The sequence below is a fragment of the Mya arenaria genome, chromosome 7 (assembly GCF_026914265.1).
Source record: "Mya arenaria isolate MELC-2E11 chromosome 7, ASM2691426v1".
Classification (NCBI taxonomy): domain Eukaryota; kingdom Metazoa; phylum Mollusca; class Bivalvia; order Myida; family Myidae; genus Mya; species Mya arenaria.
This window is the reverse complement of record NC_069128.1, coordinates 64,701,223-64,715,348: the sequence shown is the minus strand read 5'-3', so window position 1 is coordinate 64,715,348 and position 14,126 is coordinate 64,701,223. Positions and strand designations below refer to the sequence as shown.

The following is a 14,126-nucleotide window of genomic DNA, read 5'->3' as shown; positions in this document are numbered from 1 at the left end:
TGACACCAGGGGCCCAAAGCTCAATCCACTGAAGGTATCCATAAACTCATCCGGAATACCAAGTTCCGTCGAGATATGTCAACCCTAATTTAAGTTATTTAGTTTCAACCGTTTTCTATTTTAGTAGCAATGGCATTGACCTTGATCCAAGGGGTCCAAAACGCAATAACATTAATAGTCTCGATAAACACTTAATAAAAAAACAAGTCCAGTCAAGATTTGTCAACCCTTATTAACGTTATTCAGTTTAAAGTTTAAACCGTTTTTCTATTCAAGTAACAGTAAACTTGACTTCAGGTAAGTTTGACGCCGCCCGTTCTCCCGCCCGAAAAACAACATACGTCATTCTGATTACCAGGTACTCTATGTATACATGTATGGCATTGCAGAACCAAACTCGATTGTTTCATATACCTGACGGTTTTCTTTAAAGAGTACATATATAATTTTCAAATGATGAAGGCGCTTGGCCAAATTGGTAAATGGATTGGACATATACAATGTTTAACCTAGGCATTTAATGAAAACATTAGATACTTTTTCAGAACTGCACTATCACAAATGGACCGTTTTATAAGACTAGGGACAAAATATCAGACCGAAGTTGTTTTACATATTTACGTTCTTAAATGTTTTATGCAGAAAACATCATTTTTCTGAAAGCTTGAGAAAGGCCTTTAGACAAAAAAAATCGAACGTAAATATTAGAAAATTTAACCTGATATTTTCTCACCAATCCAGATATTAACGAAAAAATGTTTAATTCCAAGACAAATAAATTAAAATGTTGCCAGAACGGTCCATCTGTAAAAGTGCAGCTAAAAGGTGTTGATATATTTAATCAATATTTCATATATGATATGAACACTTTCGTTTTTGATCATCAATATCACTCCTCTGCAAGCATTTAAAAAGAAAATGTTTGTTATCTTCCCACTTACCTTCTTCAATTATAGACTGGAATGCTATGTCGCTTTTCGATGATAGAGTTGCCATAACGAAACGGTCTTTAAAATCGGGAAAAATTTCAATAACTTCCGCACTTGTAATGAATAAGGCATTCCCTTCTTTTTGAAAGCTGACCCATGTGCCATTTGCAAGGGGCAATAATTTCAGTCCTTGCAGTAGATTAAACTGTTTATCAGCTGAGAGGTAAACTAAAAGGTCTGTTTTCATCTCATCAGCAAGACATTGGTATGCGTTCGATTCTTGTAGAAAGCGAGTAATCAGATCCGGCGAGACACAAATAACTGAAGTGGTAAAAACAACCTGCAAAGTCTTCAATGTAGTTTCATCAAGTTCAACATAAGACTTTCCCATTCGTTTCATAGAGGATCTCACTGACGTTTTAATTTCTTCTGCGTCAAACGTACCAGCTGTTCCAAATACGCATTTCTGACACACATCCCATCGCCCAACATCATTTGCAAAAACAACATCTTCGGTTTGCATACATTTTATGCCATTCGTCGCAAAACGTTTCCAATTGTCATTAACATTGTCGATATTTGGTACAAGGTTATACACAATTTTGATATCGTCTTCTGAATTTCCAGAAGTATTACTTTTATTGACTGCAGCGGCGTACATTAATCGGTAAGCTCGCGGCAGTACTTCAGATGTCATAAGGTGATTCCAATGGACATTTTTATCGTATTGCTGTTGGTTTTTATCTTCATCAGTTTCCCATTTTAAGTGGTGTCGATTGGAGCTAAGGGCGAAGAACCCGTTTACATGGAATGGTAACCCTGTTAGTTTCGAGCCTTCTTTCGGAAGAGGCAGGAAACAGAATATATGACCATTGAACTGAGAAGTCGTTGTCATAGGAGCAGCAACGCCAACATATGGACTTAGACCAATGCTTTCATCGTTCATAAGTCGGTTAAGCTCATCCGAAGCCGATTCACTAACAACGTAATTGACAACAAGCCAAGTAGTATTTGAACTCGAACTTCCGTCAAAGAAACATTCAATGGGAACTTCCATAATTGAAGAAATGTCGGCGCTTTTAGGTGTCATACTGCTCACTTTGTATGCAAATGTTGCTCTCTGTGCCAAGCATTTCACGCCAGAGTCCGCTATTTTAACCTTTGCATAAACTTTTCTCTCTGGCGGCTGGGACTGATTATCCGTAAACAATGTCACCTCCGAAAGACTTTTCAAGAAAAGGAGGATGCTAGATGAATCCTGTTGAAACGCCCTGAATAAATTCATTACTTTTTCCACCGTGTACACGTTGTCTGATAGCGTAGTCGGAATTTCGCGGAGAGGAAACCAGAACAGCGTTCCTCTGAAATATCCGGATGAGAGTGTTTCTCGATTGAAACCAAATTTACCATCAAGTGCTTGTATAAAAGCGTTTGTATCAAACCCTTCCATTTCGCCTAGATCTCCTATTTCCATTGGTGCCGGTTCGCAGCCAGCCGGATGAAGCGGGTCCATCAACAGCATGCGTTTCCCACTGATTATGCAGGGGTTATCTGTAAATATAGATATTACATATGCTATAACTTTGTAATGCAATGAAAACTACCGGGAAAAGGAACAAGAACAAGATCTTACAGACACTAAACGAGAGACACACGACATCAAAATACAGCAAAGACAATCTGTACATGCATTATTCTGGAATATTGTTTGTGCTGTTTTTCATGTTTATTTTTTTATTTGACTATGACTCTGAATTGACAATTTGCGTGTGTCTTATAGGCTTCCATTTATGTTACCAAAACGCTAATATTATCAAAACGCTAAAATATAAAAGTAGCCTGTCAAGTAAAACATGGCATAGTGTTTATATATTATCTAATTTGTTATAATTAAGTAAAAGGTATAAAAGCGGAAGGTGTTACAGGCCTACGGTACTAGGCAAATTGCGTCGGGCGTTACACTACATCAGTGGACTGTTCAAGTAGTCTCTTCGAAAACAATTTAACTGGTTTCTATCAACTCTGTGATGTTTACATTGTGTCTTTCGTTCAGTGTCTTTATTGTCCTAGCCTTTTAATAGGTGTATGCTTATGTTTTATGACTAAAGCCGCAGACCTAAAGGCTAAAGTACCGCAAATCGAAATCAGGCATCGTCGATCAATCCTTCTTCTTGAGATGAGACAGTCAAAAGAATTAGTGGGCTGTTGTATCAAAGTGGGGCGTATGTTGTTTTGCGGTTTGAAGTAGAGCACATTAAAAGATCACTTTATTTAAATACGTTAATAAGATTGCAACGTTAATGTGAATTTTCTAGCTAACCGAAGAAGCTTAAATAAATCTTGGCGATGACCGAGGCGAATAGGTTATTAATAATTATAGATAATAACGCAAAAAATGGAAATGTTGACTATCATTTACCAACTACAAAACGTCAAAACGTCCATAGCCAATATCGGGTTTATTTTAATTAATTTTAAACTAGCAATAAACATTTGATCGATATGAAAGCAATTTTCAAATCATTTTCCTAATAGGTATACGTTTGTCGGTTACTATTATAAAACTACTTAATTGTATTAAAAATTCATCATTTTACTTTGCGTTTTATTAGATAATGACAGTCAATTATCGGCTACTGTTTACAATCAGGCGTGTTGCGCCTACAGCCTTTCAACGCTTTCAGCGCTTTCAATACTAATGGGCTTGCCCCTGCAGTTTTCGTTGTATTTTTTATCATATCAACAAAAAGTTTCATCATTTTCAAGCTTAAGAAAATTGTAACAAAATATTTCAATGATATGAACAAACCTGTTAAATGAAAAACTGATTTGAACCCGAGTCCGAAACGTCCGACTTTTAGTATGTCAAACTTTTTTACACTGTTATATATCATGATGATTCCTTTCCAGTCTTGTTCAGCAAATTCGGCATCGTTGTGAACGCACAGGGCTGGAGCCTACAGTTATAGCAGTTGTCATCATAATCAATAATAGTATCCGCATTGTTGTTATAAGTATATATAAATGATCGTCAGATGAATTAACACATTAAAGATGCACTTTTACTTCCAAATAAGATTTACCACAATTCATAATATTGTTTTAATCATCCAAAAAGGATTAATAAATAGTGGAAAACAATGATTCTTATGAAGGACACTGGGTTTAATTTGAAAGAAATGAGCATAAAACAGGGTAGTTCAACCTTTTGAGACTATAGTAGACCACAGTTATTCTTTTAGCATTCACCAATCATTTAATATTTTTGCGGATTCTGCTATTTACTACACATTTAAAATCTTCTTATCAGTAGTTGATATTTTCCATAAATGTATTATTAAGTAAGTAGTTAAAGGCTTATTAGTCAAAATGGATGTTTGTTATACATGTGAATGCATTGATTTTAAATAATAGTGTCGCTTAAATAATGGTCATCCCTGTTATTATCACTTTCGTAGTTGTCATTCGACTGATAGCTCTATCATGTACATGTATAAGGTTCCATACAAAACTCTGAAATTGGTTGTCAGTGGCCGCACCAATTACTGAATGTACAATATTATACCTGAAAGAATTTCTTGCATTGTGCAGGACTTGTTTCGTCCGTCCTGTTAAGTCTTCTCTCGTCCAGAAGTATGCCCATCGTTCTTGCCCCTGCATCCTCGGCGTTTTGTATCAGTTCCTTGAAGACAAACATTCATATTGTAAGAAGGAATAAGATAATTATTTTGGCCAGAGTAATGAGCCATGCTAAACATGTGCATATCGTCATAGAAAAAATGTATTTCCTGCTGATTTGAATGTCTTGGAACAGTTCTGGGTTTATGGCCAATATTAAGATTCATGCGTGATGACAACGCTGGTGCCTGCGCCGATGATGACAAAATGCTGTCACAATATGTATATGAAAAATAACAGAAACAAGCTCAGTAGCCAAAAGTTTAAACATAAACACCGTTTAATTTAACAGGGTACATGCCAAAGACTTAGAAGACAAAAACAAAAAATACAAAATATAAACATGGAACAAAAGCACAAAACTCTACAAAGAACACAGTGAAAACTTATTTTATACCCTGAAATCAAATGACGAAAAACATATCCTCATCTATAAATGTAGCACAATATTGTAGAATATCGTTTGTTGGATTGATTTTTATTATCGTAAACGGAAAATGAAGAAACGTTTTAAACCTTCAATATTTGTCCTCCATCTGGATATTCTGCTAGAATATACTTCAGTTGTTCAATAACAGTCGGCTGTTTGAAGCTTGATATGACTGGTTTCTTCTTTTTGACCACGTCTGCCTCCATGTCTTGACTGGTTGATTTCCTCTTCCCCTTCCGTCTGCCGTCACTTGTTGAAGCTGAAAAGATTAATCACGTGAATTATCAAGCAATAAGCTTTAAATAAATCCGATATTGTCACTTATTGCTAGGGAAGTCACTGTTGCTTAGAAAAAGGCAGCTAAATACGGTCGTGGGAGACTCAGACACAGGAAAGTAAAATTGTTATGCTGTTGTAAAAATGCTATTATAGAATCAAAGATGGTAACAAATGCGGAACCGTAACAAATTACCTGATATCAGGCACACATTTGGTCAAATTAATTACATTTTCGATATTTTGGAAATTTAAGAATTCAGTTTCTGAGCCTCAGTCAGACTAGAAACGAAAATGCTTACAGACCGAGGCCCGCGCCAATTATGCACAAACGGGCACAATGTGAACATACTTTTTATGGGACTACAGAACAATGGTACATAGAAAATAGCTGACCTTTGGGCAATGTCACTTCGGAAAACACTTTTTAAAGATTGTCCGTACAATGGTCAATGAAAACCAATTGACTTGCATGGCGGGGCCAATTTTGACCCCAGAGAAAGAATCTAAACAATCCATGCAAAGGACTCTAGTCCTTTACGCATGACAAATTGTTCACCCAAGGGTAATGAGTTAAATAGTCTTGTAAGAGGCATTATAGCCAATGCTACATCCAACATATCTGACATGTAGGCTTTGTCGTTTTGGAGTGTATTTTCCAAATATACGTCAATGTTAAAGAGTGACCCTCAGGCTCCAGGGTCATGATTAGAACAATCGAGAAAATGCTGCTCGCCAAAACACTAAGCTAGGGGTATAATAATTTTGGAAAAAAATATAGCATTTATGTTTTCTCTTTTGGTTGCCATGGCAACCAGAGCTCTAAATGGACATATAACAAAAGTATTAGCCATAGTTCATTCTTGTTGAGTTTGATTTTTTTCCAAGCGGCATAAAATATATCGTATGTAGAAATTGTTAACGATGGACTTTGGACAATCCACCTACAACAAAAGCTAACCTTTGAGAATACCGTGATCAGGTAAGTTTAATGGAATTTAAAGCTGCACTCTCACAGATTGAACGTTTGTCAACTTTTTTTATTTTTTGTCTTGGAACGAGCCAATTTTTGGAAAAATCCATTAAAACCAGTTATGTAAGAGTGCTGACAAAAATAAATCGCAGATTTTTGTATTTAAGTTAAAAAAATTATGTATTATGCATTTTTCTTAACCGGTTTAAGCCATAAAACATTAATTTTCGAACGGAAATATGACAATCGACGATCTGATTTTTTGTCAGCAATCATATATCATTTGTTTGCAGATATTTACGCAATTTTGCCCTTTCCAAGACAAAAAAAAGTTGTAACAATGGCATATCTGTGAGAGCGCAGCTTTAATGTAAGTAATAGATTTAAACACGTGTAGCAATTTATATTAAAAAGTACCTATCACAGTGTATCGTCCACAAACAAAATTTCGGCAAATAATCAGTTGAAAAGGGACCATCACTCAGTAAAATTTGTACTTTGTGAAGAAAGTCAAACCAAAACTTTATTTTATGTTGTTGAACATATGCACTAACAAGTATTAACCTTTGTCCAGCCTGTCATAAATTATCGTCCGGACACCTATTTTGCAAATTATATGTTGAAAGGGGGACATAACAGCATAAAAACACATACAATTACATGAGTTATTGGCTTGACACCGTTTCCTAAGTTGAACCTGTACTTTATGGTGTTGAAGATGTTTAGCAAATACTATTTAAATGCTAAATCTTTTCCGTCCGTACACCTTTTTTTCGCAATTTCAAACAGGGCCTATAGCCCCGTTAATGATTTGTGGTTTGTAATCAAAATTGAAATTGACCTTTTTTATGCTTTAAACATATGTTCAAATGTATTTTAATCCGTCCAACCTTTCTCAAGTTTTTGTCCTTACACCGCACGTCTGGCTATTTTTTTAAATTTAAATTGGCCGTCAAATATAATTGGATTGCAACCATAGGGACACTTGACTTGTATTACATTGTGTTAAATATGTGTACCAACATTTACACCAGACGCCCGTTTCATGAGCTTTCGTCCGGACAAGACTGACTGCTCACTACCGGCAATCTTACTATTTGGTACCACCTTTCCCCAAACTGTATTTGACGGAGTTGTTGATATTTCAGAATTTATTTTGAAAAAGCCTTGTGTCATTACCGGCAGATTATCAAGTCAATGTGTTTATGAGGAAATCTAGTAGTAGTGTTAGTTGGTATATAGCAAAGTAAATGTAGTATACATTACCAAGTAGAGTTTCACGTTCTTTAAATATATTCAACTATTCTTTTATATCCTTAAGCATGTGATCAACCGTAAGTTGAACTTAAACTGTAAGATAAAACACAAACGTAGTTTAAAAACATTCAATAGATTCTTTATCTGCTATTTTGTTTATTAATAATGTTATTCGCTCGATATGTTAAACACTCTAAACTGTAGTCAATCCATTTGTGTTTCGTTATACGATAAAAACACAAGTAGTCGGTACTTTAAACCTTACAATCCCGTGAAAAGAGACAAATAAAATTGAAATCTATACCATATATATGTCTTTCATTTCCTTATCAGTATGCAACACCTGTTCAATGTAACAATATTAACATAGAAGTTTGGTTTTCTTGTTACAAAATACGTGAAATGCACTGATCAGAAAAATACCTTATTTTAGCTAACACTTGTTAAATTTAAAGTTTAAATTCGTGGATTTATAGCTTTACGGCTATGCATGCGTCCGTTGGCTGCCAAATACCGCCTGAGTCGCCCTACCCCCACTGACCCCCCACCCCCACCCCACCCGCAACAGTGCAGTATAAAAGAGAAATTTGAAAACGTGTTTTACCCCCACCAGTTGGTTAGGAATTAGGCCGAAAGAATAAATTTAGACCACCAGTGTGGTCGTGTAGCTACAATAAATGACACCTTCATTGCTACGCTTCTGAAAATTAAGTAACAAAAGACGGACCAGCCTCTGTCTATAAAAGGTCGGTCAGGGTCTGTACACTTCACCTTAGTTTTGATATATACAGTTGAGCACCGTTTATCCGAAATCGTAGGGACCCAACAAAAAATTCTTTGGAATAGCGATGTTTCGGACTAACATTTTTCCGCAAATGACAGAGTTCGCGAATTATAGATGACGTGAAATACTAAGTCGTGAAGATTGCAATGTCGGTTACACGTTACCAATACGATACACTCAGTTTGAGTTATCTTTCGTAAACAAAAGTATTTGTTAATCTAGTGTTTAATAATTTACGAATAATTCGTTATTTTACTTCTTTATTAAAACAACATAAAACCTTTAAAACGAAATGACAGCACATGTATGCATTCGGTTTGTTCGGTATCGGGTTAAGTGAGCAATGCGGCGAACGTATCAGATGATATAGATATTTTCGAATGATATTCAGATTGTGTTAACCAGCAAGTATATACACTCTACATCACCTAAATGAATCGCTCATCTTCTAACATCGACGTTTGTAACATATGCGTGCTCAATGTCATTCTTTAACAAGCGCTTATATAGCTCCATTGTCACCTCAAGCCGATGCCTGAGAGTATTCGCAGTATGGTGTGAAAAAACTTTGACACGAGTTCGAAATAAGAATTGATAAATAGGTGTGAAAAAACAAATCGGGACCGTAATATTTACTTCGGAATAGTGATTATTTCGAAATAGCGATTTCGAAATAAAGACCAACAATTTAGTTAAACAAAGAAGGAGTAAAATCGGGACGGGAAAATGATTTCGAAATAGCGATAATTTCAGATAAACGGTGTTCGTAAGAACGGTGTTCAACTTCATATATATATATATATATAAATGAATGTGAGAAAGGAAATGCGATGATGTTTACTAGCATGCTTTTTTGGACATAAGAATATTAGACTCAATCTTAATTAGTCGTGACCTGAAGCATAATCAACGTTCTGAAAGTAATGAGCAACAGGGAAAATCGATATGTTAATCAAATAAACTTCATATAATTGCAAGTCACCCAACAATTGTTTGTTAAATCGAGGACACTGCAATCAGTGTACACCCAACAGACTCCTGATATATATCGTGTTATGTTTATAAAAATAACTTAACCTATTTGATACCATATTTAGGTTAAGCACAAATATGTTCATCATCATCACCATCATCATCATCATCATCATCATCATCATCATCATCATCATAACCACCACCACCACCACCACCACCATCATCATCATCATCATCATCATCATCATCATCATCATCATCATAATCATCATCATCATCATCATCATCATCATCATCACCACTGGTATTGGTATTTACCCTCCAATTGACCTGTGGCCATAGCAACTATACAACATGTCGAAAACTACCACATACTCGAACATAAAAACAAACACCAATCAAAGCACTAAGAGTGCTGAATGCGGCAATGGCTCAATTATATACAATTATGTCAAACCAATGTCAAAGCATGTTGAGTAACGTCCGTAACTTTCAATGTAGCTCATAAAAAAACTTAATTTGTATATATTATGCATTCTGAACTATCTTCTAACGTACCATTTATAAATGGTGAATAAATCTGCCATAACTAGAACCCATGCATTACAGGATATACTCAATTCTATTTGTTCAGGTGTTGTCAAAAAAATATTACTCAATAGCTCAGAAGGACCCTGTTGGAATATATTTTGTGGAATAAATATTTTAATAATAGAATTATATAGAGATATATATAGTTGACTTAAATAAATTTTGTTTTTAACTAAATTACATAAAAATATGAATTGAACTGTTGTTTTTTCACACAAATAATATATGTTCATTCCTGGATCTTTTGATTAAAAAAAATATGTTTTAGATCACCGGCATCATTGTCATAAAAAACATTAGCCTATTCATATCACTAAAACTCAAAACATGTTCAAGAAGTGAAAGCCCAAAATAGGCAAATACTGAGACAAATGAACTTGGTTTTGTTATATATCAGTGTGTGTATACTACATGATATGGCCAAAAAAAATTGTTTGGTTAGGGTTACATCCTTTTCAAAAATAGGTAGGGTAGGTAGGCTTTTTATTTTTTTTTATTTTTTTTTTTTATTAGGCTTTATATAAGAATGTCATTTTCATCATTGGAGAATGGTGTAAAAGTTATCTTCTATATAAGCAATTAAGGTTTTAAACTACATATTGAAAAGCAAAAAACAAAAAAGAAAAAAGAAAATAATTTTTTTTATTTTTTTTAGTTTTTCATTTTTTTTTTTCAAACTGACTATAAAAACGTTAGGGTCGGCGCCTATTCCGTAGGTAGGGTCGGGTAACCCGAACCAAATGTATTTTTTTTAGGCCTATGTGCAGTCACAAATTGCTGCAACAGTAGGCAATATTCCTTTGAATGACTTAAAAGTTAAAACAGAAGACAACTTTTATTTTTCTTCACCATTTTGAATTAACTAAAGGACAGACAGCTGCAAAGAGCCCTGTATTTGTTTTCTTACTGGTGTTGATAAGGTGATTACTTTTTTTAACACTTAAAAGCTGCACTCTCACAGATTTACCATTTTGACAATTTTTTTATTTTTTGTCTTTAAGCCAATTTTTGCCAAAATATCTGCAAAGAAGTGATATAAGACTGCTGACATAAGATCTAAATAGAATAATTTTAATGGCATAAAGCATTACTAACAGTTTAAGAAAAATGCACAAGTATCCATTTTTAGCTCACCTGTCACTTTGTGACAAGGTGAGCTTTTGTGATCGCCTTTTGTCCGGCGTGCGTGACGTGCATCGTCCGTCAACAATTTACTTAAAAGACATCTCCTCCTTAACCGCTGGGCCAATATTAATAAAACTTCATTGGGATGTTCCTTGGGTGGTCTTCTATCAAAGTTGTTCAAAGAATCCAATTCCATGCAGAACTCTGGTTGCCATGGCAACCAAAGGAAAAACTCCCAAACCACAAGGCTTAGGCCGTTGATATATGGTAGGTATGATCACCAAATGGTCCTCTACCAAGATTGTTCAAATTATGGCCCTTGAGTCAAAATTGGCCCCGCCCCGGGGGGACATGGGTTTTCTCTATATGTTTATAGTGAAAACTTCAAAAATCTTCTCGTCTGAACTTACTTGGCCTAGAGCTTAGATATTTGGCATGATTGATCGTCTAGTGGACCTCTACAAAGATTGTTCAAATTATGGCCTTGGGGTCAAAATTGGCCCCGCCCCGGGGGGTCATGGGTTTTCTCTATATGTTTATAGTGAAAACTTCAAAAATATTCTCCTCTGAACTTACTTGGACTAGAGCTTAGATATTTGGCATGATTCATCGTCTAGTGGACCTTTACAAAGATTGTTCAAATTATGACCTTGGGGTCAAAATTGGCCCCGTCCCGGGGGTCATGGGTTTTCTCTATATGTTTATAGTGAAAACTTCAAAAATCTTCTCCTTTGAACTTACTTGGACTAGAGCTTAGATATTTGGCATGATTCATTGTCTAGTGGACCTCTACAAAGATTGTTCAAATTATGGCCTTTGGGTCAAAATTGGCCCCGCTCCGGGGGGTCATGGGTTTTCTCTATATGTTTATAGTGAAAACTTCAAAAATCTTCTCCTTTGAACTTACTTGGACTAGAGCTTAGATATTTGGCATGATTCATTGTCTAGTGGACCTCTACAAAGATTGTTCAAATTATGGCCTTGGGGTCAAAATTGGCCCTGCTCCCTTGGGGGTCATGGATATATTTATAGTTAAAACTTCAAAAATCTTCTCCTCTTAACTTACTTGGACTAGAGCTTAGATATTTGGCATGATTCATCGTCTAGTGGACCTCTACAAAGAATGTTCAAATTATGGCCCTGGGGTCAAAATTGGCCCCGCCCCCGGAGGGTCATGGTTTTTTTTCTATATGTTTATATTAAAAAAAATAAAAAATCACCTCTGAACTTACGTTGCTTAGAGCTTAGATATTTGGCATGATTCATCATCTAGTGGACCTCTACAAAGATTGTTCAAATTATGGCCTTGGGGTCAAAATTGGCCCCGCCCCAGGGGGTTAGGGTATTCTCTATATGTTTATAGTTAAAACTTCAAAAATCTTCTCATCTAAACTTACTTGGACTAGAGCTTAGATATTTGGCATGATTCATCGTCTAGTGGACCTCTACAAAGATTGTTCAAATTATGGCCTTGGGGTCAAAATTGGCCCCGCCCCCTTGGGGGTCATGGGTTTTCTCTATATGTTTATAGAGAAAACTTCAAAAATCATCTCCTCTGAACTTACGTTGCTTAGAGCTTAGATATTTGGCATGATTCATCGTCTAGTGGACCGCTACAAAGTTTGTTCATATTATGGCCCTGGGTTCAAAATTGGCCACACCTTGTTGTTCATTCACCAGACTCAATGTTATCATCACTGTTCAACATATCATCCTCTTACTTGATATACTCCATAAGTCCTAGCTTATTCCAGACTTCTAAAAAACCTACTTTGAACCATCCAGATTTCTTATCAAACCAATGTGCAATATATGACAGGTGAGCAATTCAGGGCCATTTGGCCCTCTTGTTTAAATAAAAAATTAAAATCGGTGATCTGATTTTTGTCAGCACTCTTATATCACTGGTTTCCATTCATTTTCGCATAAATTGGCTCATTCCAAGATAAAAAAAATAAACTTTTACAAAACGATCAATCTGTAAGAGTGCAGCTTTAATAGACCTGTAAAGACTTGTCATAGTGTGCCAAGAAACTAAACTCTCAATCAAACTTTGGTAAAAGATCAAATGCGGGGCTCTGTGTGTGCGGCAGAGACTGTGCGAATTTTTATTTAATATGATGAAGAGCTAGTTAAGTTATCTTCATATGAAGCAAAAAAATGTTTCAATACCCTGTATGAATTTTCTTCACCGAATATTGATTCATAAAAAAACTTGCTGTAGGGTGCGGAGCTACTTTTCGCTATATGTCTAAATGGAAAAATCTTCTCCTCAGGCTGGCCTGTTTTCCAAATAATGTCACAGAAATGTTCCTAAGGTTACCATCTGTCAAATTCCTTTACCATTATGTTGATCCATAAAAAATATGGTTTCAGAAGTGGGGGATTAGTGGGTGTGGTAGTGGATCTTCACCAAAAGTGTTCAAATGTCCCTAAAGTGAAAGCCCTGAGTTATTTACACCCCATAAAGTAGTAGTCTTACACATTTATTTGTTCATATTCTGTCAACAACTATGCCGTGTTATTTCAATTTTTATATAAATTATATTGTATTATGAAATATCATTGATAATATAATTATGTAGGATTTGAAAAAAAACAACAACTGCATACTGTTATAAATAAAATATGTATATTTTACCAATATATTATCGATGTTGGCCTGAATTTGTATTTTTCCGAAAGTCAATTTTGTTCCCCAATGTGCAAGGCACAAGCGGTGAAAATAATTCCAATAAAAGTCACTAATTATTATTATTGTTATTATTATTAATAAACTATTACTGTTTCAGGAGATAAACAGAAACACAGAGGTGCTATACATTCTGATGTAAAAGACAACAAAAGCATCTCCCATCATTTTGGCGTGGCTCAGATCAAGAGGAAAAATTAAAAAAGGTAATAACTGAGCAACTAAGAACATGCAAGTTGCACTGGTTAGAGTGTAAGACCCATCTCGCTTCATAAGAATTGATAATCATCAATGTATTAAATCAAGAAATTGAAATGTAAGTGTCTTGTCTTTTGCAGTGTTTTTGAAATAGAATTTATTAAAAAAAAAAAAATTAATACGATTGTGAATGTGTGATGTTTTCTTCTGATCATTCT

The 14,126-nt window shown here is 35.2% G+C and overlaps 1 protein-coding gene across 4 annotated transcripts in view; it reads right to left on the bottom strand.

Annotated features, from left to right (window-relative positions):
- Window positions 1–14,126, bottom strand: part of LOC128241865 (sacsin-like) — a 72,607-nt gene that overhangs the window by 26,103 nt on the left and 32,378 nt on the right. For 3 of the 4 annotated variants that reach the window (XM_052958976.1, XM_052958975.1, XM_052958977.1), the window contains 4 exons: window positions 5,124–5,296; window positions 4,495–4,611; window positions 3,739–3,886; window positions 942–2,480 (listed from right to left, as the gene is read on the bottom strand). In XM_052958976.1, the coding sequence (XP_052814936.1) occupies window positions 942–2,480; window positions 3,739–3,886; window positions 4,495–4,611; window positions 5,124–5,243 (1,924 nt within the window). In that variant the 5' untranslated portion in view covers window positions 5,244–5,296. Of the gene's footprint in view, window positions 1–941; window positions 2,481–3,738; window positions 3,887–4,494; window positions 4,612–5,123; window positions 5,297–8,314; window positions 8,403–14,126 lie in introns of those variants that run through there. The other variant, XM_052958978.1, reaches the window with a different exon arrangement.